Below are 22,739 nucleotides of genomic sequence, written 5' to 3'. Positions count from 1 at the left end.
TGTGGTTCTTCCCTGTCATGTGGCCTGAAAGGCAACGTTTGGCTCCAAAGGATTTCACCCCAGTGAGATCGTCCGTAAGGGTTTGTGTGCTTTTGTTCTTTAACTATTAGAACCGTATTAGAGGATTCTAACAGTTGATAGATTTTAATAGTTCTTGTGGTCTGAGTCCATCGAAAACATCCTGTGAAGCAAATCAAGACATTTTGGTTGGATACATGCATAAACAGGAGACCAGGTGCCAAAGTCAACATGATTATTGGGTGAATTTCAGCAGAAAACTCATTAGCATTCTCCATCTGTTTGCGTCTGTCTGAATTCGTACTAATAATGCTAAGTGAATGCATACCGGATCAACACCAGCTGCCTTTTCAGGTTTACATTTCTTGGGAATTTGTTGTGCAACAGGTGCCAAAGCAGTCAAGCTTAACAGACGCATCTCCGGCCAAACCAAGCACATTTAGTGTTCGCTAGGCCTCTTCCACTGCCAGCGTGACGCTGTCATACAGGCAGGGACTCAGTCAGAATCCTGCTGTGCAGAGAAAGACTTTGTTGGCAGCGGAGAAGGAGATCTGCTGAACAAAGTCTTTACATTTACCTCAGAGGTCCGAATGCCACGCCCAGTTCAAAGGGTTAAAGGCCTGAATCAGAACATTTGTAGCAGTTTTTATTGGATTAGGAAATTGTGGTTTGTGAAAAAATGGTGTGATACTGGAAAAAAGCAGATTTTATGGAATTAGGAAGGCCTAATAAATACTGTTTATTTGCTGCAGTTTGCACAAACTGACCCAGATTACAAAATGTGACCAACAGGTTCAGCTTCGGCATCAGAATTTGACAAACATGAAAACGTGGATCCATGCTGGGACATTTCATCAGAACTCGTTGTAAAAACTGAGCGATATTTAACAGCTCCAGCCATGTGAGCGTCGTTGTAGAAAACATCCATCCGTCTGTTCATCTGTTTCCCTTTAAAGCACTTTGAACTCAAAGAAACGTCTTCCGACTTGTTGATCACAGCGTACCAGGGCCGCAGCGACATCAACATTTACTGGACTCTGATTCAGCTGAAGCTCCTCAGATATAGCAGGGAAACGAGGCCCACATGTGTGCAGATCTCTGATCATGTAACAGAACGTGTTTTTAATCAGAACCATTAGGACATTAGATCAGACTGTCCTTCCTGCCTCAAATGTGACAAACTGCACAAAGAAGGATAACCTGGTTCTGTTTTACTGTCGGATCAGCCAAAAAGCTGACATGAGAACAGGAAGGCAGCACACTACAGAGTTTGATTAAAATGATTTGAAAAACATTAAATGAGCAATGTTTTTCAGTCTGTGTCCCCGGACTGCTGATCTGTAAGACTTCTGGAGACATTTTTTCATTCCCATCGCTGCCAACAAAACGACAGAGGCGGCGGTTGGAAAGTTTTCCTGGTCGTGCTTGGAAGTTAATCAGGTGTTACTTCCAAAATTGTTGAGTGTTATTCCAGTGTGCTCATCTGTGGTTTACGAGGTTTAATCTGCGAAGTGGCTGAACGTTGACAGGTCTCCCATCCATGTGGAAACGGTAACAGGCCTCTGTGAATGTCCGACCGTAGATCAGCCAACAGATCTATACGTTACAACTCTGGTCAAACGGGACGAGCGACTCTGTCATAATGTGAGTTTTTTCCTCCCAGGCGACCCAAAATGAGACAAACAGCAGCTAATTTGGCTACAAGAGGAACTTCTTCCTCATGACATGGATTGATCCAGCCTTAGGATTCCCAACAAACTCATCCTCAGAGATGCAAAGGAGTTTTCAGAGCAGATTTGGTATCTGCTCTATTTGGAAAATTGTGGGAAAATGTCCAAAGATTGCATACCTGAACTATGGTAATGGTATTTACGTCAAAGTGCATTGAGAATCACATTAATACATCTTTTCAGGTTTGGAAACTCCTTTGGATCCCCTAGAACGAGCTGCAGCGTTTCGGTGGGAAAGGAAAATCAGAGAAACGCAGAGCTGCAAATGAACAATGAGGGGCAACGAGGGATGGGAAATGTAAAAATCTTGATCTCACTTATTGATTCTCATTGAGTTAGGAAATAAGCTCTTTAATTTAAAACATGGACAAAATCAAAGCGGGTTTAAAAAATGAGAATAAAATAAGAATTCCTCATAAACGGTTTTTGTGCAGACAGATTTGCATGTTTGTCTTTTCAGGGTGTCTCCACCTGTGGATAAAGTCCCTCTCTAATTGTATTTATTGTCATTTATTTCACATTTCACATTTTTGTGGTTCTGGGTCTCAGCATTACACTTTTACCCAAAACCATTCAGGTACATTTAAAATGTAGGGAAGAGGAAACTGACTGCACACAAAAAACGGTGCATCCTGTTATTTACACGTCAGAACACAGTTAATACATGTAGTATTTTTGGTACTAATTGCTTGCCGTATAGTTTCTCGCCACCTGACACCCTCCAAGGATAACAGATTATTTATTGAGGCAGAAACTTTAAGGTGTTCAGGTTCTTCCAAGTGAAAGTCATCAGGTTGATGGAGCTGCGGTGTGGAAATGAAGATGTTCCGCGCTGGAAGAGAAGCTTCCTGAGACACTGACTACGAGAAAACATCACTTAGCTCCAGAGGACCAGGAAGGTGCTGACCCGGTCTCCATGTTCTCCTACTTCAACCCAACTGTGTATTTGTGGAATGTGTTGGACAAACAAGCCTCTTCCAGCCCACCTGGTGATAAAAATCAGATACTGAGACTTGGGTGTTAATCTGTTATTTCTGACTGTTGTGTGGCGATGCAGTGAAAAGGAAGCCCACCGTGTGAGCTGCCAAACCAGCGGCGAGCCGAGCTGGACTCGCTTCCTGTGCTGTAAAAATGCCAAACTAAAGACAAAATAGGAATTAAATCCTTCCCAGCTGTACAAACCGAAGAATTGTTCAAAACTGTCAGAAATTAAATCTTCTTACTTCACTCACGTCCACGATTAGCCAATAAAAGTGTTCTGGAAAGGCACACAGAGCCAAATGAAGTTTAGTGAAATTTATCACTGATAAATTACACCTATTGTGGGTGAAACAAAAATTATATGTTCATTTGCATGAGGAATCTGTTTAGAGAAACTTAGATAATGATAAAAACTTAATGCAAAGAAATACAACCATCTGTGCTCACTTAAAGTCCAGCTGAACTCACAAGCGGCCGCGAATTTCAGCTGTCAGACATGAAGTGGGAAAGATTTTAGAAGAGGTTAGAAACTCATCCACAGGTTTAATGGTCTGTAAAAATAGATGGACACGTTTTGAAGTTAAAGCACACATTACTTTCTGCTTGAAACACTTTGCTCCTGTCAACTGAGTGGATTTGGTGATTATTCCTTAGGTTGTGCCAATAAAACCCAAAGTACAAAGAGGTGGTGCAAAGTGTACCAGAAAGGAACTCAAATAGCAAAAATAACCTCCATTAAATCAATAAATATCAGAAAATTTGGAAATTACACCGCTTGGTTTTGGTCCTACTAGTACCCCACAATATTTATCCCAAATTAAACATCCTCAGTAACTTTAAATTGACTGGAAGGTTTTAATAAACTCCCAAATCTCTGTTTGTCTTCAGTAAAACCAGGAAAGGCAGGCAGGCTGAATATGTGTAGGCAGCAACCAACGACTTAAAGAAGATTTTTGTTTTGTTCTCATTGTAAGAGAATCCGATTTTATGACTTCATGAAATCATTTCTGCCAGCAAGATGTCAGTTAGAGCCTTATTTTGCAGTATTACATCATGTTTCATTACTGGTCCAAATGCAAACAAATAAAAGTGAACACAGTTTAATTAAAGTTTTATGATAATAACTTATGGATCATAATCTTCGTTTTAGGCTCGTTTGTCAGATTAACAGCAACTTTGGAAAATTCTCAGTTAAAAGAACTTTTGGGTCACAACAATTAAAATTAAACATTTTAATTTAAATAATGACAGATTTTTGTTAAAAAATAAGTTGTGAATCATTTTAGAGTCAAAACACAAAATTGGTCCCAGATCTGTCCTTTTTAAAGAAATGTTTACAGTTTCCTATATTTTGTCATGAGAAATGATTTGGTCTGTTCTGATGTACCCGTCTACTTTATGTAAAAAATATTAAAGTATCAAAGACAAAAAATTAACATTTATTGTAAAAAAGATTTTTTAAACTTTAAAGTTAGAATGAACTCATCTACAGCAACATTTCAGACTAAAGTTTAGCTGTTTATCTGCAGATTAAGCTGCGTTACGGTTTGGCGGCTCATGAAAGAATCGTAGAAATGATTGAAATGCTGCAGCTTTGGTGGAGTTTGGAGAACAGATGTTTCATGTGATTCCAGCCAATGAGAGCCAGATCAATTCACTCCCACTGGAGTTTATTTCATCCCAACATATAAACAATGTTTGACGTCTTTCACATTTGGTGTTAATTCTAAACAGCAAACCCACATGATCAGTGACTGACTGATACGAAGCACATTAGGCTGTTATTAAGAATCCATAACAGCAAACTATTGAGAGGAAACCAAAGCACACCACACATGTTAGCAGAGATGCAGACTGGCAGTGGGCGTTTGTTTCTGCATCCTGGGACGCTCTGAGCGGGTGGAGTTTGGTTTTCAAACCCTTCAAAGCGTCTCGGGTTGGAAACAGTGTGACATCACAGCGAGCAGACAATCACAACACACTCAGCGGGCGGCATTTTCCCAAAACGTCTGATTCAGGACTTTTCATCCTGTGAAAAGGTGAATCTGAGGATTTGCATAATTCAGATTCACTCAGAGGCGTTTTGGGAAACCTGAAGCGGATCACATGACATCATCTTTACCTCTGCAGGTGGTTTCCTCCTGTTAATGCTTTGATGAGCTTTCTACACACCAGACACAGACACACACACATGAGAACTTGCAACAAAATGAACAGAACAATGACTGTTTGCACACACAGTCTGGAAACAGGGACTCAGGCAGCCTGGTTCCGATTTGATTGTTCTTAACAATCATCTACTTACAAAGGAACAACTGCTGTGATTTTTCCACTAATTCTAGCGAGGTACAACGAACAAACTAGAGGAAATAAAAGGCTTAATTTATCATTAGCAAAGTTTACTAGTTAACAGCGTTAATGGACGTCCAAAGAGGCTGTTTGTCTCAGAACAATGAGATGTGGGTGTTGGTATTCTGCCTCAGCAGACAAAAGACCTCATAGTTAGGACTTTCCAGATGGCACCTTAGAAACAGGAAAACGGCGAGGATTGATATTTACAGTGGAGAAACAAAAGGATTATGTGCTGGATCAGACTAAACTGGACTGAGAACAAGACTGAGTGGAAATGGTTTTAATCGGATTAATAATTCATTGCTAGGAGGATGGGGAGAATAAATGGGACTCATAGAGGGAAGCAGTTGTGACGACTGCTGAGGAAGATGAGTGGGATGAAAAGAGAGCCAAGAATAATGAAGAGGATGAGTGGGATAAAACAGATGAAGAATAGAAACCAGAAAACATTGGATGAAAGAGGGATTATATAAAATATGATGGGAGGGATGATTGGGATGAAACAGGTTGAAAAAACATTAAGGAATACGATCAAGTTGGGTCACAGAGGATAACAGAGGATGAGTGGGATGAAGCATTTTAAGGAGAAGAGAGAAAGGTGACATAAGGTGACAGAAGAAGGAACAGAACGAATCCGAGTCCTTAAGGATGATGAAGAGGATGAGTGGGATGAAAAGAATGATGAGCGGGTCCAACATGCAAAGAACGGAAAGAAAAATCTGTCAATGACAAATATGACGATGATAAAAATGACAAGGAGGATAAAAGGGTTGAAAAATATGTTGTGATTAATGATGAGAAAAATGAGTGGATGAAGAGGAAAAGAATAATGAGGAGGATGAGTGGGATGATTCACTGCCTGATCTTATTCCCTGGCCTTTTTCCTTCTGATACAGTTTCTGACCGACTTTGGTTGAAGCCCCCATGCATCGTGTGTAAAATTATTTTTCTTACAAGGTTTAATTTTCTGTTTCTGACATTTTATTTTTGTAAAACTCGATCGGTTATAAAGACTAGACAGAAAAGCAGAAACGTCCCCCCAATAGGACTCTACAAAGATTGGTAAACTATTGTTCACTGTAGCTTTAAAGACCAAAGTCCGACTGTGTGAACTTTGATTCCTTCCCTTGTTTCCAGACCTTAAGGTTGAAGGAAAAACTTTTATATCTGAGCTCATTTTCTCACAGCAAGACGTTCATTTAGTAAACTACTGTGTTCAGAGTTGTTCCAGGTTCTTACAGTCCTGTTTGATCTGTCAGGCATGAAAACACTTTCATGTGGGGTTCTCATTAGCCAGGCGTCTCACCTGTGTTCCTGTTTCGCTTGGAGAACGGTGTCAGTGTGGCTTTAGCCTTGGAGGTCCAGTTGATGGTGCTGGAGCCGAAGGAGCTGGAGGACAGCGACTTGGCCAGGTTGTCTGAGCTCACCTTCTTCGTGTTGTTGGTGGCCGTTTTACTCCAGTCTGCAGGAGCGAAACAGAACCAGTAAGCCACCATCACTTCCACATTAGTTCTCATCAGATGATTACCTGGAGTAGAAATTATTTTTCCAGGCACATGGAGCCAATTTATAGCATGATCAAGTAACTGTGTTACCTTCAGTTGTTCTAAAAGTGATATGTATGTCAAATATGACTTCCTGATTTCACAAATTGAAAGTGGGGCTCTGTCTCTTTAAAAACTCCAGGAAGTCATCACAACATGGCTCCTCTATTTACCCTTTAGCAATGTTTTCACCAGCGTTTCACTGAGAATCAGCTCCTATAATGAGCTCAGTTCCACCTGGTGTTTGCTAATTGCTGCTGGCTAGTCTGAAGGAGCTGAGTGGGGAGGGCAGATGGACGCTGCAGTTCTGAGGAGGAGCTGCTGTGTCCACTCAGGCATTTTGGACAGCTGACTCGTTGCCATGGAGATTAAAGGATTTCTCAAACATGTATGAATGAATTAAGGTAAAACTTCAGGTATGATGGTGATGAGTGAATTAATTTATAACATGATGTAAAGCTCAAAAAAGTAGATTTTTCACAATGCTGTCCCTTTAAGGGTGTTGACTTTGGGGTTGTGTGCAAAATGAAACATTTCTGTGTAAATGTGTCTGATTCTTGGACCGGTCCTCTTTCTCTGGTTACAGTACAGGTCGGTTGGCGTCTACGTCGTTCAGATCCCCGATCGACAAACACAACAAATATCGAGGCTCCGCCCACTTTAGTGGAAGCTTCAGTTTGTCTTTTGTTTACAGATTTTTGTCAACCATCTAATTCTGTTGGTCTGCAGACTGAATGCTTCCTGGCCACATTAATCATCAATTACCCATAACTCTATTGAAACAGATCAATATCCAGGTGGTTAGGTACGGTGGGAGATGTGTGATGCTTTGGGTCTGTTTCTCCTCCAAAAGAGAGAACATTGTTACAGTCCATGAAACCTGCAAACTGCAGCATATATTGAATAAAAACCAGACGGAATCTGAAATTTGAAGATGGAAACATAAGTCTCCAGACCCAAATCCTCAAAGAAAAGAGTGGAGAGAAGAGAAGAAGAGAGAGCAGGACTCTCCAGAGACGTCCTGAAAGAGTTTGTCCTGAAGTTGCTGGTTTGGTCCCGCTCCTTGGGCAAGGCGTTTCATCTGCACCGGCGGCGCCCGGCAGCCAGGCTTCTGTCAGGCAGCTGTAGCTACTATCCAGTAGCTCACCCCCAGCACCGTGTGAATGAGACGTAGAGTGAAGTACTTTGGGGTCATGTTCAAGTACAGGCCGTTTACCGTTTACCATGATCAAAGATCAAAGATCCCTCTCTCTGTGTGCTCCAGTTTTGGACAAATTGAGTCAATGAGTGGAAAGTTTCGGTAATGTGGAAACAGCTTTTGTTTTACGTCCAGCTGAGACGCCCAACAGGTCGTTGTTAACTTCGCTGTGTTCATCCCACACACAGGCAGGACAGGAACACGACCGTGATCCTGGCTGAAGGAGGTTTTCCTCATTTCTAAGGCGATGACACACAAAGTTCATAAGGAATTTTTTCAGTATGAAGTCAAACTTCATGTTGGATGTTCACAGAGTGTTGAGTACAGCGTCCTCAGATTGACTGCACCTGGAGGACATTCCTCTCCCTGAGAGACGGCTGCGTTTTATCTGCTTTTATTAGCTGCAGAGCCGAGGTGACTTAGGTTTTATTAAACTGTCCTTCCTTTGTTTTTCTCACAGTTCTGTGAACCTGGCAGCAGCCAGGCAGACAAATCCGAAGGGCTTCCTGTGGGGAAGAGAGGCAGGTAGACGGACGGATACCTGAGTTTTCTGAGAGCCTGTAGGGGCCACAGCAGAGGTATCTTCTCCACTGCTTCTGCACGTTTTCCTTCAGAGCGCAGTGGAAGATAAATATGAAGAGACCTGAGAGGAGATGAGATCAGGCAAGAACATTTCAGGTTGAAACTTTTATGAAGCGACTTTTTATCATGTCTACTGAACATTAAGCAAATTTTAACCTGAATAAATGAGGAGGAGCTGCAGTACAATCTGAACAACCAGATTATAAAAATAACAAAAGATATTTTTTCACATGAGACCAAAGAGCCAAAAGATATGGATGGACGGATGGATGGATGGATGGATGGATGGATGGATGGATGATGGATGATGGATGGATGGATGGATGATCAAACTTGAGCCACTGAAATCCCCTCAGATTAAAATAATTTTTTCCTCCCTCATTTGAACCCTGAATGTTTAGATGCTCTAAAGTCATGAGCCGTCGGTTCGGTTCGGTTCGGTTCGGTTCGGTTCGGAGGTAACGGCCGTCTGGACTCAGGACCTTGCAGGGAGTTGAAGATGGTGAACAGGTAGGTGAAGGTCAGGTAGACGGGTCCCCAGGCGAACAGAGCGAAGCCCCAGGTCATCCCGAGCAGGAAGGTGAGGCTCACCACGCTCCGCAGGTTCCTGAGAATCTGGACCACAGTGGAGGATTTAACAATTTAAACATTTCAAATGAAACCTTCAAACACATCCTGGACACATTAATCTCATCACCAAAAGCTGATTTGACTGAAAAATGTTCAGATTTATGTTAAAACATTGAGCACGGACCTCTTCTCGCAGGGTGCGGTTGCTGCGTTTGCCGTTGCGGCCGCAGATCTGCATCATCACCACGATGAACATGGCCACGTTGAGCAGGAACATCAGGCAGAAATAACCAACGCAGGTTGTGTAGAAAACGCTCTTCTCCTTGATCCAACACCTGAGAGGAAACATGCAGGACAGGAAACATCTGCTAAGTCTGTGGCTGCTGCAGTGAAGTCCCACCGTGGTTTACCTTCAGTAAAATTCAAGTTTAGAGGAAACAATAACTTCTACAGCGATAAAAACTTCATTTAAATGTTCATTTACAACACACTCTGGATTTTACCAGACAGGTTACAACTCCAAATATGGTGGTCTTACATCATTGCTGAATCATCGGTGTGGTTATTCAAGACGCCATAATAGTCTTTATTCGCCGTGACAACGATTCCCACCAGCACTGCAGGTAAACCTGGAAGTAAGCGCAGAGGAAAACTTTTACTGTTTAGGATCTCTGGATGAGTTTCTGACGCCGGCCTGATTGATGCATCGCCTCCATCCTAAACTCTGTTTTTCTTCCATCGTCTTCTGGATGTTTTTGGAGTAGCTCAAAGTGAACAAATCCTTCCTCCCTGATGTTTTGGTGAATGCAAATAACTCAGAGCCTAAAAGCTTTCAGTTGACAGTTTGGGCTCCTCCATCCACTCTGTGCTGGTCCATCCATCTATTTCTGCTTTTCAACTTGCAGTGCATCCCATAAAAGGCCTTCCCCAGTTTCTAATGTTTCCAGTTGTTCTTCCAACTTTTAGACATTCCTGCATTGATGAGATGGAGCCATGAAAAGATCCAGGTGTCATTAGTCCCAATCTTCCTGCAAAACGTCTCAGCTGTCCAGCAGAACAGGTTCCTGTTGCAGATCAGATTCTGAACTCTGCAGTGCAGAAGACATCTCCTCTTCTTCGCTGTTGGAATGCCAGGTTTTAAACTCATATTTTTAGATTTATCAATTAATTTTTTAAATGCAAAGCAAAAGTTTTTCTATTTATGAATTTATAGGAGAACATGGGAAATGAAAAACGCAGACGGATGTTTATCAGTGATGTCCAAAGTCGGTCCTCAGAAGCCGAAATCCTGCATGTTTCAGGTCTTTTCCTGATTCACCTGAAACAGGTGAAGGTTCAGAAACAGGCCTGGAGGAACCAGGACTGGACCGGGCCACTCAGGGATCAGGTCAAAGCTGAACTGGCCTCTTCATCCAAGAGTTTAGAAACAGTTTAAATGTGTTTTTCTTTGTTGAGACTTTCAGTGACAAATTTATACCTTTAACAGAAAATTTCAGGTTAGAAATAAATGTTTTTCTTTTATCAGCTTGTGATTTTTTGCTGTCATTTTAATGTCAGTAGAACAACACATCTTTACCAACTCTACTGAAAAACAGACAGTCACACTCAGTTAAAATGGAATAAATATAGTTCACAGTTTTTAAGGCAGTTCTGGAAAGAAAACTACTAATAGCTGCGTTTCCATTAACCACATAGTTATACTAATATGAAATATAAAATACATTTGGTTAACAAAAATACATCAGTTTAGAAAACAAAGCAGTTTCTTGCTAAGTTTTTGCGCTAGCATGAGGGGGCTTTTTTTATTTTCGCACACGGCATAAAAGGTTTGGACGTCATATAACTCCAAGAATCAGCACCGGTTGGTCATATCTCAACTTTCAATGAGTTGTAAATGAACCATAATCCTATAAAACACAAAGCGCTCACCCCATCCCACGATGCAGAACTTGAGGATGTATCTGCGTATGTAGGTGTTGAAGACTTTGACCAGAGCGATGTACATGTGCACCGACTCCAGGCCCATCCAGGTGAAGGACGTCAGCAGGAAGTAGTGCAACAGGACGGCTGCAGAGATGCACAGCCCCTCGCTGTAGACCATACTGGCGAGCCAACCGTCCAACAGGAACACGATGTTGAGGAACAGCAGCGACGTGCTCAGGTTCATCAGGATCTTTGATGGATAATCCCGTCGCAGTTTCCTGGGAGGATGGAAAAAAGGATGTTTAGTTGATTCTCTGAATGGTGGTTATAACTCCAACCACTGAATCACAGCGGCTGGACTCACTCGAAGGCGATGTAGGTGAGGAGCGTGGCAGCCGAGCAGATGGCCGAGATGCCGCAGCCAATGTAGGACAGGAACGTCAGGACCTTCTTGTTCTCTGGATCGATTATAAAGGAAGTCTGGGAAATGTCCTGCAGGGAATCAGAGACACAGAAAACTCTTGAGGATTTCTTTTCACTGCTGGTTTATTTTCCAGGCTCGACTTGGAACACAAACAGAATCTGATCTGCCTTTGTGAGTTTAGTTGTTTTGCTCATTATTTTTAGAAACATTTCTTAGCTAAATCACTTTCATGGTAGGTTTGGACATTGAGATGTTTTTCCACCTTTGCTTGAACCAAAACACTGAGTTTGAGACATTAAATGACCTCCTGAATCCACTTGAATGTTCTCAAACGTCATCACTGGCCAGGAAAATGAAAGATGTGATTTTGTTTTCAGAATGAAGTCTGAGGTTAGCCGAAGATAAGATTTATATGCTCACAACGTTAACTCTGACCTCTGGCTGCAGCATCCCAGCAGGACTTTTCTTTTTGTTTGTTATGTTCATGTTTGTTCGAGGAAACAGCTGTGAATGTGAACGTCTGATGGATCCCAGTCTGTGATGCGTCTCACCATCAGGATGCCGAAGTGGGTCAGGTGGTTGCAGAGGCAGATGGTCCTGCTGGAGGTCGATTCTTTAGAAACGCTGCAGCCGCGGTTATTCCAGCCTCCATCGCCCCCTGGTGGCGGTCAAACAGATTAAAGCTGTTGATTAATTTGTCATTGTTACATAAAATTATATACATATATTTGAATATTTCAGAACAACCTTGTGACCTGAAGCAGAAAAGAAACTGCAGGATAAAACTGAAGTGACAGACTCACTGTTCATGCTGAAGTCCCAGAAAACACATTTTCTACGCGACGACCCCTGATAGGAAACAGGGAAGAAACAGCTCAACAAAAAAATTACATAAAAAATAGAATAACATTTTCATTTATACTCCAAACCTGAAGGGAAAAATATCTGAAAAACACACTGAGAGAGAATATTGATAAATAAAAAAAGAGTTGAATTTAAATTAAAAAAGAGAAAATCATAATTTTAAAAATTAGATGAGACATTAAAATCAAACCAAATAAATTACTGAAGAAATAAAAGAAAATATCTTTTAGGAATTTAGCTTGAAAATATTCACAATGATTAAATCAATCACCTGAAATATAAAACTGAACAAAAAAATCCCAGTAAAATTATAAATTCTGATTGAATGAAATAAAAACCAAAACTGATCCATTATTAATTAAAATAAACAATAAGAGCATCAAATTAAAACTAGACAAAAAGAATGCACATTCAGCTCTAATAACATAAATAAAGTATAGAAAAGCAAAACAAACAAAAACAATATCTGAGAATAAAATAAAGGCAACTAGCATGAACATAAATAAAACACTAACAATGGAATAAAATACAAATTTAAATTAATTCTAATAACTCAAATTTTGTAGCCAACTGGTTCAGAATATAATATTTGCAAAAAAGAAAAAAATCACAAGAAATATTTAAAATGATAAAAGTATAAACAGGGTAAAAAATAAAGAAACATAAAGTAAAAATAATTGCAGTAAGTAAATGACATTTAAATGCACCTGATCAGACAGATGTGCGATCTCGATCTTCACCGGATCCTGCAGGTCCGTGATGGAAATGTTCCCGACGCTGCTGGCCACCACGTAGCTGTTCAGAGACAAACCTTTCTGCTCTTTCTGGGGACGAAACACAGAGACGCGTGACCTGCTGCTCCCCTCATCCTCACCGATGAAGCTCAGCCCTGCCATCCTACCATGAAGAGGCTGGGGCTGCTGAAGAACATGAAGTTGATCCTGGACAGAGACGAGCGGCTGAAAACGTCCGCAGAGACTCCGGAGAGCAGCGAGGCGGGAAGCGTGACCTGAGCCAACGGGTTGGCTGTCCGGTCGAACTCGATCTGACACAGGAAGGACTCAGTTCAGCTGATTGGTTTCATTTAAAAGGGACAGAAATACAATAAAAACAACATATAAACCTATTTTAAGAGGCTTTTCTCATTATGTTGGTTTAGAAGAAAGAAAACAAAACAGCACTTTGCTAATTAAAAAAAGAAATCAGCACTTTGGAAGAGGATTGATGAGGAGAAGGTGCTCTTCCTGCGGGGACTGGCCCAGTTACCTGGGGGTCAGTGGAGTTTGGAGGGAAGAAGGCGCTGAATGACGTCCCGTTGAACGATCTGGAGTCGAGCGCCAGGACGCCCAGAGCCAGGTTTTTAGAGTTGATGTGCACCGACGCACCATCAAACTCCACCTTCTTAGCCAGTTCGTCCACAGCTTTCAGAGCTCTGGAGGAGAAAAGGTCAAATCTGAGTTTCCTCAGCAGAGGCGTGTGGATCTGGTCCAGCAGCCCGGATGATACGATCAGGAAGACGTACATGTTGGACGCTTTCTCTGAGCTGACCATGACGTTAGAGATGATATGGACCACTGATTCGGCCACCGCCGTGTCGATCTTGGCGACGCTGACCAGTTCCTGGACCTTCGTCACGACCTGAGAGACCTGCAGCCCAAAAGGAAGGAAAACAAACAGCTGGTTGGGTTTATTCTCATTATGATCCTGATGAGTTTTCAGTCTGAATCCCACCTCCTCCGTGGACAGAGTGTTCTTGGTGAAGTTTGCCAGCTGCTCCGCCACGCCTGCTGCATTTTCTACAAAAACACACAGTAGGTTAAATTCATGGTCTTTAAGGGTTAATGTGGAAACTTATAAAAAATTAGGCAAACATGATTAAATCTAAACCTAAGTTTAATTTACAATCAGTTTAATTTAAGCTGCCAGATGAGACTTTTTTTGTTCAATTACTTTTAATATAAATTAAATGAATGTATAAATTAAGACTTAATACAATTTTGTATCAAAATCATTTTCTGGATTTTATTCTTCATTTAATCCTAAACTCTTCAGAAAATGTATTTATCCCAAATTAAGCCGAACTTAAAATGCATTTGACATTTTTTAAATTTGTGTAAATTTTAGATAAACTCAGCTAATGAAAGCTTTTATTAACTTTGGACAGTTATATTTTTATTTCTAAATGTGCTTTCAGTTGTTTGTACCTGCAGTGACTGAGCAGTTGGTGAGGTTTGCAGTCGACCAGACAGACTGGAAGGTTTCTGGGTTTATCAAACTGGGAAAAGAGACAAAAACAGGTTAAATGTGTCAAAATATGTCCGACTCTGTCATAATCATTCAGCAGACGAACAAAACAAACATCTAGTTAATATATATTTATTATATAATCTGCTATAACACATGTTCTTTAAAGTGAACCAATAACAGAAAACAATTATAAGCAGAAACAGAAATTAGATCAAGCGGTTATGTTTGTTTGCATTAATTACATACAAACACTATTAGCTGCATATTATCTCTGCATTAGAAACAATAATGAACAGAGTTTGTCGTCACCAGGAGTTTAATCACTAAGAGTCTATCTATATCGGCTCATGGCTTTTTAAGTGAATCTACTGATAATCAGAGCTGAGCGTCTTTGTTCAGCCAGCAGTGATTAATGAAACGTGTCAAAGTGAAGCTAATCAGATTTAAATGTTCTCCAGCGACCCGGTTCTGCTTAAACACCATTTAAACTTCAGTTTAAACTTCAGAGAAGATAAAATGATTTCCAATTAATGAGATTAGGGTTCCTTAAGATTTACGAGGTTTCATGCTTTCTTGTGAAGTTTCAGGGCGATTAGATAAACTGTGACCAACAGAAGCTAATCAGTGACAAATGGAGGAAACATGGCAGCACAGAAACGATACCAAGAACTGGACATCGCTCCAAAAGTGATTAAAAACTTCCAGAAGGAAAAACACAGCAGTGATAAAACTGAACATCTGACATCCGTTTATTTTATTCTTTATGTTTCTGGGCTTTTGTGTCAAGACAAAAGTTTTTTACTCTTTATATAAAGAAAAACATCAGAAGGGGGGAAAAAAAAAACGCGCTGATGAAGCTTCCTAATAGAATGTGAAACATGGGGGTGGTGGTATTATGCTGTGGGACTGTTCAACATTTCCAAATATCGGCTAATTTTAGATTACAACAAGCAGAAGGAGGTGAGATTTTTAAAAATCTGATCAGACGAAGGTTGAGCAAAGGAAATACCCCCAAAATACCACATGCTGAAACAAAGTTTGACTTTGGCCTAACTGCAGTATTTTTTGTTACCAGGTTCTGGAGGCGCTCTGGTCCTTGTTGGGGAAGCAGGGCAGGAAGTGAGTGACTCTGGGTTTGGTCTCAGGCCACAGGTAGTGGAGGTTGTTGTCCTCTGGGCAGTTCTCTGTGAGGAAGGAGGCAAACAGACCAACATGTTACAGATACAGACCGTTCATGACAAACAGAACAAAGAGAAGAGGACTGTAACACCCAACTATGTAGTAATGTAATAAAATAAGGCTTTAAATGGTAACATCATTAATCATTATTATAATCTATAAAGAATGTAAGAAAATCCCTGAATGTATTTTGAACTGTTTGCCTTATTAAACATATGAGATTTAAAACTCAAATAAATGACCAAAATTTGGTATTTATTAACCAAGGTTTCAATTTAAATAATCTACATGATAGATTATAATTAAATGAACACAAACAGTTTAAGATTGTTTATTTCATAATGTGCCACATCAGTACATTATCATTTCTAATAAAAAAATGTGTTCCAGGATGTCATTACATTATTATATAATGTGGTTTAACGATGTTTTATTACGTTATTACATATTGTGGCGTTATAAGGAGTTCGATGAAGAAAACTAAAGTGATAATTCACAGAAGGAGAGAAGATAAGTTTTTATTTTTAGCAGCATTCTGGGTTTTTTTTCTACAAATATCTAAACTCAGAGTTTCCAGTTGGACAGATCTCTGCGGCTGAACTCGTTCCTGACCGATCTGGCGAACGTTGATGTTGGCAGCCTGGCCCAGCAGGCTGGTGCCGGCCGGGTTGTTGTTCAGCTGGTCCAACACGTCGGCTTCACCCAGGCTCTCGTTGGTGATCATCAGCAGCACCTGGCAGGTGAAACTGAGACCAAACAGCAGCTCAGATTTAAGCTGGTCATCACCTGAAGCTCAGCTCTGAAGCTTAAAAACACTCACCTGTTCAAGGCTGCGTTCTGCTGAACTCTGGAAAACAGATACAAATAAAGAAACAGCAGAAACAAATTACTTCAAGGAGACATGATAAAATGTAATAAAGTACAAATAAAAACATTTAGTCTTTTAGTAATAAACAGTGTTTGAATCTACATTGTTTTACAATATTTCTCTTTCCAACATTTTTTTATTTGTTTTTAGATTTTTTTAAAGATCGTTCTATAATTATTCATTCTTTTGACGCTCAACTGTAGTTTTAGTGAACGTCCACTAGATGGCAGCAGTAGCAACAGACAGAGAATCCTGGCGCAATTAGAAACAGAAAAATAGAAACATTTTCCTTTTTATTATCCCTTTAGTTGGGATACTTAATAGTTTACTTCAAGCTGGTGAAGTAAACAGTTTTATTTAAGGACACAGGATGTTACCATGGAGATGATAGTACACCTGTGAATAAAATGTTTTAAAACATCCTGAAGGCCTCATATATGATCTTTTTAACAGAATAAAATACAAAACTGCACCAAAAAAATATTTGCAGATTTTAAAAAGTTTGCAGAATCACCTGATGTAATCCAAAGAATGGGTCCAGTTCTGAAAAGTTTGATTAATCTGCAAGAAGAAACACATTGATCACTCAGCAGCAGCCAGAGATTACAAACAGATGAGAACTGATGTTCAGAAGAGGAAAAAATAAAAAAATATGACTTCAAACTTCTGAGGTCAAAAGTCACAATTCTGAGAAAAAAAGACAGAATCCTGAAATTAAAGTCAGAATTAAAAGAAAAGCTGAAAATGTAAGCAAAAAAAAAATAAATTGAATTCTGAGAAATGTTAAAAATTGTGATTAAAGTTTGAATTCTGAGAAAAGAGTGTGAATTTTGCTTAAAGTGAAAATTTTGAGATAAAAGTCAGAATATTAAGAATAATGTCAGAATTCAGAGAATAAGAATCATAACTTTGAGAGGAAGTCATATTTTTTTAACGTTTGGCCCTAATCCTGTCCCGTACTGATGAAGCTTCAGATCAGCTCTTTCTGCTGTTTCCAGGGGAAACTGTGGGAACTTTTCTCCCATCTTACCCAAAGCGCTGTGGCTCGCTGCACCTCCTGCTGGCTGAGCTTAGACTCCACCGTGAAGGAAACCCGGTAGAACAAACCGTCTGCAAAAAAACCAGGAAAACGTCCCAGTCAGAGCTTTTCATTCAAGTTTCATTCTTCCTGTTTCTGCGCCTCACAGCAGGAGATGAATCAAGCACTCAGAGCCAGCAGAGGCATGTTAACCTCCAGTGAACTGCTGAGCAGGAAAGTGCTGCTCAGCAGATAACAGCCAACAAAACAACAGGTTTCTTCTCTCTCAACTGCAACGTTTTCATCAGTGATGCTGCTAGATTCCTAAATCTTTTACAGGTTTTCAACCTTTCAGCCCAATTTCCCCCAGTCTTGATCGTTTGCATTCAAACTGAGCGTAAAATAGAGAATGTATTCAGCAACACGTGAATGGAGGGAGATTAGTTCATTTTGGGTGAATAAACTCACATCACTGTGATGCAAATAACCTTCTGATTGCCTGAACGATTATCTAACCATCTGCAGAAAGCTAAATATTTTTAACCAAAATCTGAGGTTTATCACTGCCCTTATTTTCATCTCTCTGGTAACACCAGTGGGATTTGACTGAGCTGCTGCAGCTGAGCCCAGATTTCTGGGTATGGACAGATAAAACCTGCAAATTTAGGCGATAATCTACTGGTTGATGAGATGGAAAATAATCTAATCAGCTAATTTGTGCAGTTTTGTCACTAGAGGGAAACGGGAAGTTGAGCAGATTAAGATGATGTTTTGCAGACAGACTGAATTACCAGCAGTAGATGGAGTTTGACAGTAACTCAATTGAGTTTAACTGAGGAGTAGAAGGAAAATCATTCCCCAATCTAACATTTTTATTCAAAATAAATACCTAAAATGAGTTCTTTATTAATATTCTTCTGACAGGTTTGCACGTTTAGAAACTGAATAATTTTTTGCCACTTTTCTTTGGAACACAAGTCAAGATGAATACATAAAAAAAAATCTAAATATGAATCCAAAAAGACAATGTCCCTCAATAAAAGGTATTTTAGCAACAGTTACTTTAGCTTTACTCTAAATATTTTTGCATATTTTTATCAGGAGTATTCCTGATTTGATGAACTGAAATAAATATTCAGAGATATTTCATCTTATTAACAGTATTTATCGTTTTCTCATGGCGTTGAGCCCCAGCGGGTTTAGTGCGTCGCTCCATCTCCTGCTATGCTTCACAGCAGCCACTAGGTGTCTCTCTTACATCTACAGTTGTTAGTTTGAGGCCCTAACAGAAGACATTGTTTCTGGTCGGAGAGCCTGCAAACTGCACAGGGATTTCTTTTTTTTTTTTTTTTTGCTTGTTCAAACATCTCAAGCAGATTTCTGACAAGGACTCAGAATCCGAGCAGCTGAGCAGGAAGGTCTCCCCCAGAGAGCAGGATGGACTTCGCTAAAAGTCGAGGACTGAAACTGTTGAGGAAAAGTGTCAGAAAATCAAAAAAACGTCCGATACCTGCATTTAAACTAGAACTACCAAAACAGCAGCCTGATTGGACAGCTCAGGCCTCAGAATGGACCCAGAATCACACCAAACCAATCAGCAAAACTCCAAACGGTGCCGTTTGTTACACAGTCAAAGATGAACAGCAGTAATTCAGATTATTTAGCTATAAGACAAAAACAAGTTGTTAATTTTTCAGTCATAATTTCACCATTTATAAACGTCAGTTTCAATATAAATAAAAAAACAAACTCGGCTACAAACTGATTATTTATCTTTGAGGTAAATATTTTGTTACAAAGAAACTGTTTAACTCAAAATTAAATACTCCAAGCACACAAAATATCTAGTTTATAAACTAAATATTTGTAGACTAAATATTCAGTTTGAAAATATTTAGTCTAAAAACTAAATATTTAGCTAAATATTGGAGTTAGTTAAATATTTAGTTAACTCTGGGCTAGTAAAAATATTTAGTCTAAAAACTAAATATGTTGCTAAATGTTAGAGCCAGCAAAGTATTTAAACTAAATGAATAGCTAAATAAACTAAATAATCAGCATGTTAATTATTTACTGAACTAAATACTGAGTCTGCTAATTAAATATTTAGTTTGAAACTGTGACATTTGTAAATGAATTAATGATGTTGAAAATATGGCTGTAAAATTGACGCCCATTTTTTTTTCATGATTTTGATTTTTGACTGTGTAACTTTACAAACAACACTCTGTATGATCAAGAAGATTGAACTGATTTATATGATTAAAGGTTCGTTGTTCTACAGAAAAGCCCAACCACCTTAAAAAGAAATCTAACGTATCCCTTGTATCACACTGAGCGAAAACTCCCAGATTTTAAGACTTAAGACAATCAGAAGGAGGTTTCTACACGTGATTGTTTTCTCCGACGGTCTACAGCTACGGTTTGAACATACTGTTCCCTGATGACTCTCTGCACAGACATGGAAAGTCAAAGGTCAGTTTGCAGTGGCAGGAACCAGCGCTCAGAGCGGGACGCAGCGTGGTCGGACTCGGGTCTCTGAGTGGAGCAGCTGAGGAGGAGGAAGTAGTTGTAGCTGCAGATGGTTTTAGGAAAACTCCGTGGTTCCACAGGTTCGGATCTGAAGCCGGGTTTAGCTTTGCAACAGCTGGTTCTTCTAAAACATTTGAATCTTCAGAAGCATTTTTGGGCCGTGTGGAGTTTGTCACTTCGGCTGGCTCCAGAGGGGCGTCTTTGAGCATCAGAATGATGTCTTTATTCATGATGGAGATGTTTTTTGTGTCTGCGATAGCGGAAAGCTCTTTTAGCCCAGACATGATGTCTTGATTTGGGGCATGGATGGAAGAGCTGGTGGGGGACCTGGAAGCTGCTGGATTGGGGTCGGAAGATGGCAGGGGTGTTGGGGTAACAGCAGAAGTGATTTGCTGAGATGCATCCATCATGCTTGGATTGTTTGTGTGTTTAGAAGCAGCAATCAAACAACCTGTTGCAGCTTCCTGCATCCCGTCTCTCCTGCTCTCAGCCGTAGAACTCACTCCGACTTCAGAGACTCGCTCTTCAGCAGGAAGCATCTTCGGAGCGACATCTGCAAGATCAAATATGGAATCAATTCTGGAGGCGTCTGCTTTCAGGGAGCCGTTTGCAGGATGAGAGTCAACTTCATCACTGACAGCGTCTCTGGCAGGAAGCGAAGGCTGCGAGGGAATGGCTTCCCATTCATCTCCAGAGAGTGTGGAAGATTGTTTCCCAGAGAGGGAGAAAAAGAGCTCAAAAGGCTGCATGTCGGCTCGGTGTGGGGTCTGGAAGTGTTTGTTCAGGAACGCCGCTGCGGGTCGAGTGGGTGACAGAAAGCCAATTTCTGCTTCTGTCACGCTGACGGTTGCTAATGTCGCCCTGCTGGAGGCAAGAGTGGGGGGAGAGGGGAAGGATGCAGGGGAAGGAATGTGAGGAACAGAGGGAGAAAGAGGCTGATGTGTGTGTGCTAAGTTTGGAATCCGGTGTGAGTTATTTGGCAGAGGAGCCGGGATTCCCAGCTGTGCTCCGGCGGTTCTGCGATGTGTTGTCAGTGGAACGGCAGGCGAGGGTAAAGAAGACTGAATAAATGGGTGATCGCGATCCACCTGAGAGGGAGCTGCTGATGTTTGGGCCAGAAAAACAGCAGGATTCCCTATGATTTGTTTTGAGTTCCCTACAGAAGGAGGAGACGTCTCAGACGACGTCCTCAGGCTGTCGCTTAAGACAGAAGGGAAAATATCTGAAGGCGAAGAGGACAAGGAAGCAGGAAGCCGAGCTGGGGTGGATAGGCGACCCAGATGAGACTGATCTGGAAACAGATTTACATCCTTTAAATCTCTCAGATCAGGCTGGAGTAAGAACGGATGCAGTGACGGAGTGATTGGCCTCAAAACCTCAGACAAATTCTCCGAAGGTGAACTGGAAACTGGATTATTCGCTCTTAAGAATTTGTTCAATGGAGTTCCGTCTGAGACACTTAATGGGTCTGATTTAGAGTCAGTTACTGTTACACTGGATAGTCTTTCCTCAGAAGACATGGAGGACTCAGGGAAGAGTGCACCAACACCAGAGGGGATCTGGGATTCAGAGACGGAATCAGAAAGGAGAGGATGTGATAACACAGATGGATTTCTGGGGTCAAATCCCATCTGGAGGGTTGAGGTTGGAGACGGAAGCGGTACACCAGAAGGATGGGAGGCTCCTGACACCCAAGGAGAGGCATGAAGCTGGAGAAGAGGAGGGAAGCTGCTGGAGGAGACAGAGGGTGGCTCAGTGGGACCCAAAAGGGACGGTGGGGAAGATGGAGGATGAAGAGAGGCGGGGAAGAGAGAGAGAAAAACAGGGGAGGGATGAATTTCGGCAGATGAAGTTATTTGAAGATACCCAGTTTGTTCCACAGAAAGAGAGGAATCAGGAGTTCTGTTGGGTTTCTGCTGTGAGACAGAAACAGCAACAAGTTGTTTCAGGGGAACCTTCGGAGAAACAGCAGCAGAGGGTGAGGCTGCAGTTTCGGTTAAAGACACCGACGGTTCATCAAACTCTGGTTCAATCAGACTCGTGTTATTTGGAGAGATTTCTTTAGCATCGCCTTCCTTCAGAGTGTCACTGACTCTTGTTACAGAGCTGGCAGGAAGTGCTTCCTGGGAGGAAACAGCATCGTACTCATACATGTCACCCAAATCATACATGAACATGTCAGACCCTGAAGAGTACTCCAGAGGATCCGTCCAGTTCCTCGTTAGGAAATCCCCACCGCTGACGCTCAGAGGGAACCAAGGGGGCGCTACAGGTTTGCTCTTTCTGTTACTCAGCCCTGACGATGATGACACCTCACCTTTATGTTGCCGTGGAGACGAGCCCCGTGATGGTATGGGTACAAGAAGAGTTTCAGAGTCTCGACTGGTTGTGGGGGTCTTGACTGTTGTGGTATTATGGGTGGAAGATGAAGACTTTGCTGTGGAAATCAAACTGTTTAGCTGATTTCCCAACATGGGAGACGTGTTCCTAGAGGAAGGGCTGGCTGTCGACTTCAGTCCGGGTTTTAGAGGGGAAGGTTTTGTCACACGAACCTCCACCCTGCTGGGGGTTGCTCGGGTGGCAGCTGGTCGCCTTCCTCCACTCGGCCTTTTCCTCAGGGGGGTTGAGATGAACCCCAGGGAGTGTTTGGGGCTGTGATAGAAAGCTGAACCCCGGAAGGCAGCGGGGGGTCGTGGGCGTGATGGATCC

At 41.2% G+C, this 22,739-nt stretch overlaps 1 protein-coding gene across 7 annotated transcripts in view; it reads right to left on the bottom strand.

Annotated features, from left to right (window-relative positions):
• Window positions 1-22,739, bottom strand: part of adgrg6 (adhesion G protein-coupled receptor G6) — a 141,038-nt gene that overhangs the window by 79,848 nt on the left and 38,451 nt on the right. For 4 of the 7 annotated variants that reach the window (XM_016677883.1, XM_016677884.1, XM_007564807.2 and 1 more), the window contains 20 exons: window positions 17,511-17,590; window positions 16,995-17,041; window positions 16,433-16,459; window positions 16,225-16,358; window positions 15,506-15,617; window positions 14,391-14,461; window positions 13,918-13,982; window positions 13,709-13,833; window positions 13,453-13,618; window positions 13,088-13,231; window positions 12,894-13,010; window positions 12,126-12,171; window positions 11,874-11,980; window positions 11,263-11,390; window positions 10,905-11,176; window positions 9,514-9,604; window positions 9,160-9,310; window positions 8,888-9,020; window positions 8,365-8,466; window positions 6,388-6,543 (listed from right to left, as the gene is read on the bottom strand). The exons of 2 other annotated variants lie outside the window; for them this stretch is intronic. In XM_016677883.1, coding sequence (XP_016533369.1) covers window positions 6,388-6,543; window positions 8,365-8,466; window positions 8,888-9,020; window positions 9,160-9,310; window positions 9,514-9,604; window positions 10,905-11,176; window positions 11,263-11,390; window positions 11,874-11,980; window positions 12,126-12,171; window positions 12,894-13,010; window positions 13,088-13,231; window positions 13,453-13,618; window positions 13,709-13,833; window positions 13,918-13,982; window positions 14,391-14,461; window positions 15,506-15,617; window positions 16,225-16,358; window positions 16,433-16,459; window positions 16,995-17,041; window positions 17,511-17,590 — 2,274 coding nt within the window. Of the gene's footprint in view, window positions 1-6,387; window positions 6,544-8,364; window positions 8,467-8,887; window positions 9,021-9,159; window positions 9,311-9,513; window positions 9,605-10,904; window positions 11,177-11,262; window positions 11,391-11,873; window positions 11,981-12,125; window positions 12,172-12,893; window positions 13,011-13,087; window positions 13,232-13,452; window positions 13,619-13,708; window positions 13,834-13,917; window positions 13,983-14,390; window positions 14,462-15,505; window positions 15,618-16,224; window positions 16,367-16,432; window positions 16,460-16,994; window positions 17,042-17,510; window positions 17,591-22,739 lie in introns of all 7 variants that reach the window. One more of the 7 variants, XM_016677882.1, reaches the window with a different exon arrangement.

Source organism: Poecilia formosa, unplaced genomic scaffold (genome assembly GCF_000485575.1).
Source record: "Poecilia formosa unplaced genomic scaffold, Poecilia_formosa-5.1.2 Scaffold168, whole genome shotgun sequence".
In the NCBI taxonomy this organism is placed as follows: domain Eukaryota; kingdom Metazoa; phylum Chordata; class Actinopteri; order Cyprinodontiformes; family Poeciliidae; genus Poecilia; species Poecilia formosa.
Note: the sequence above shows the minus strand (reverse complement) of the source record. Positions and strands in the feature narration are given on the sequence as shown.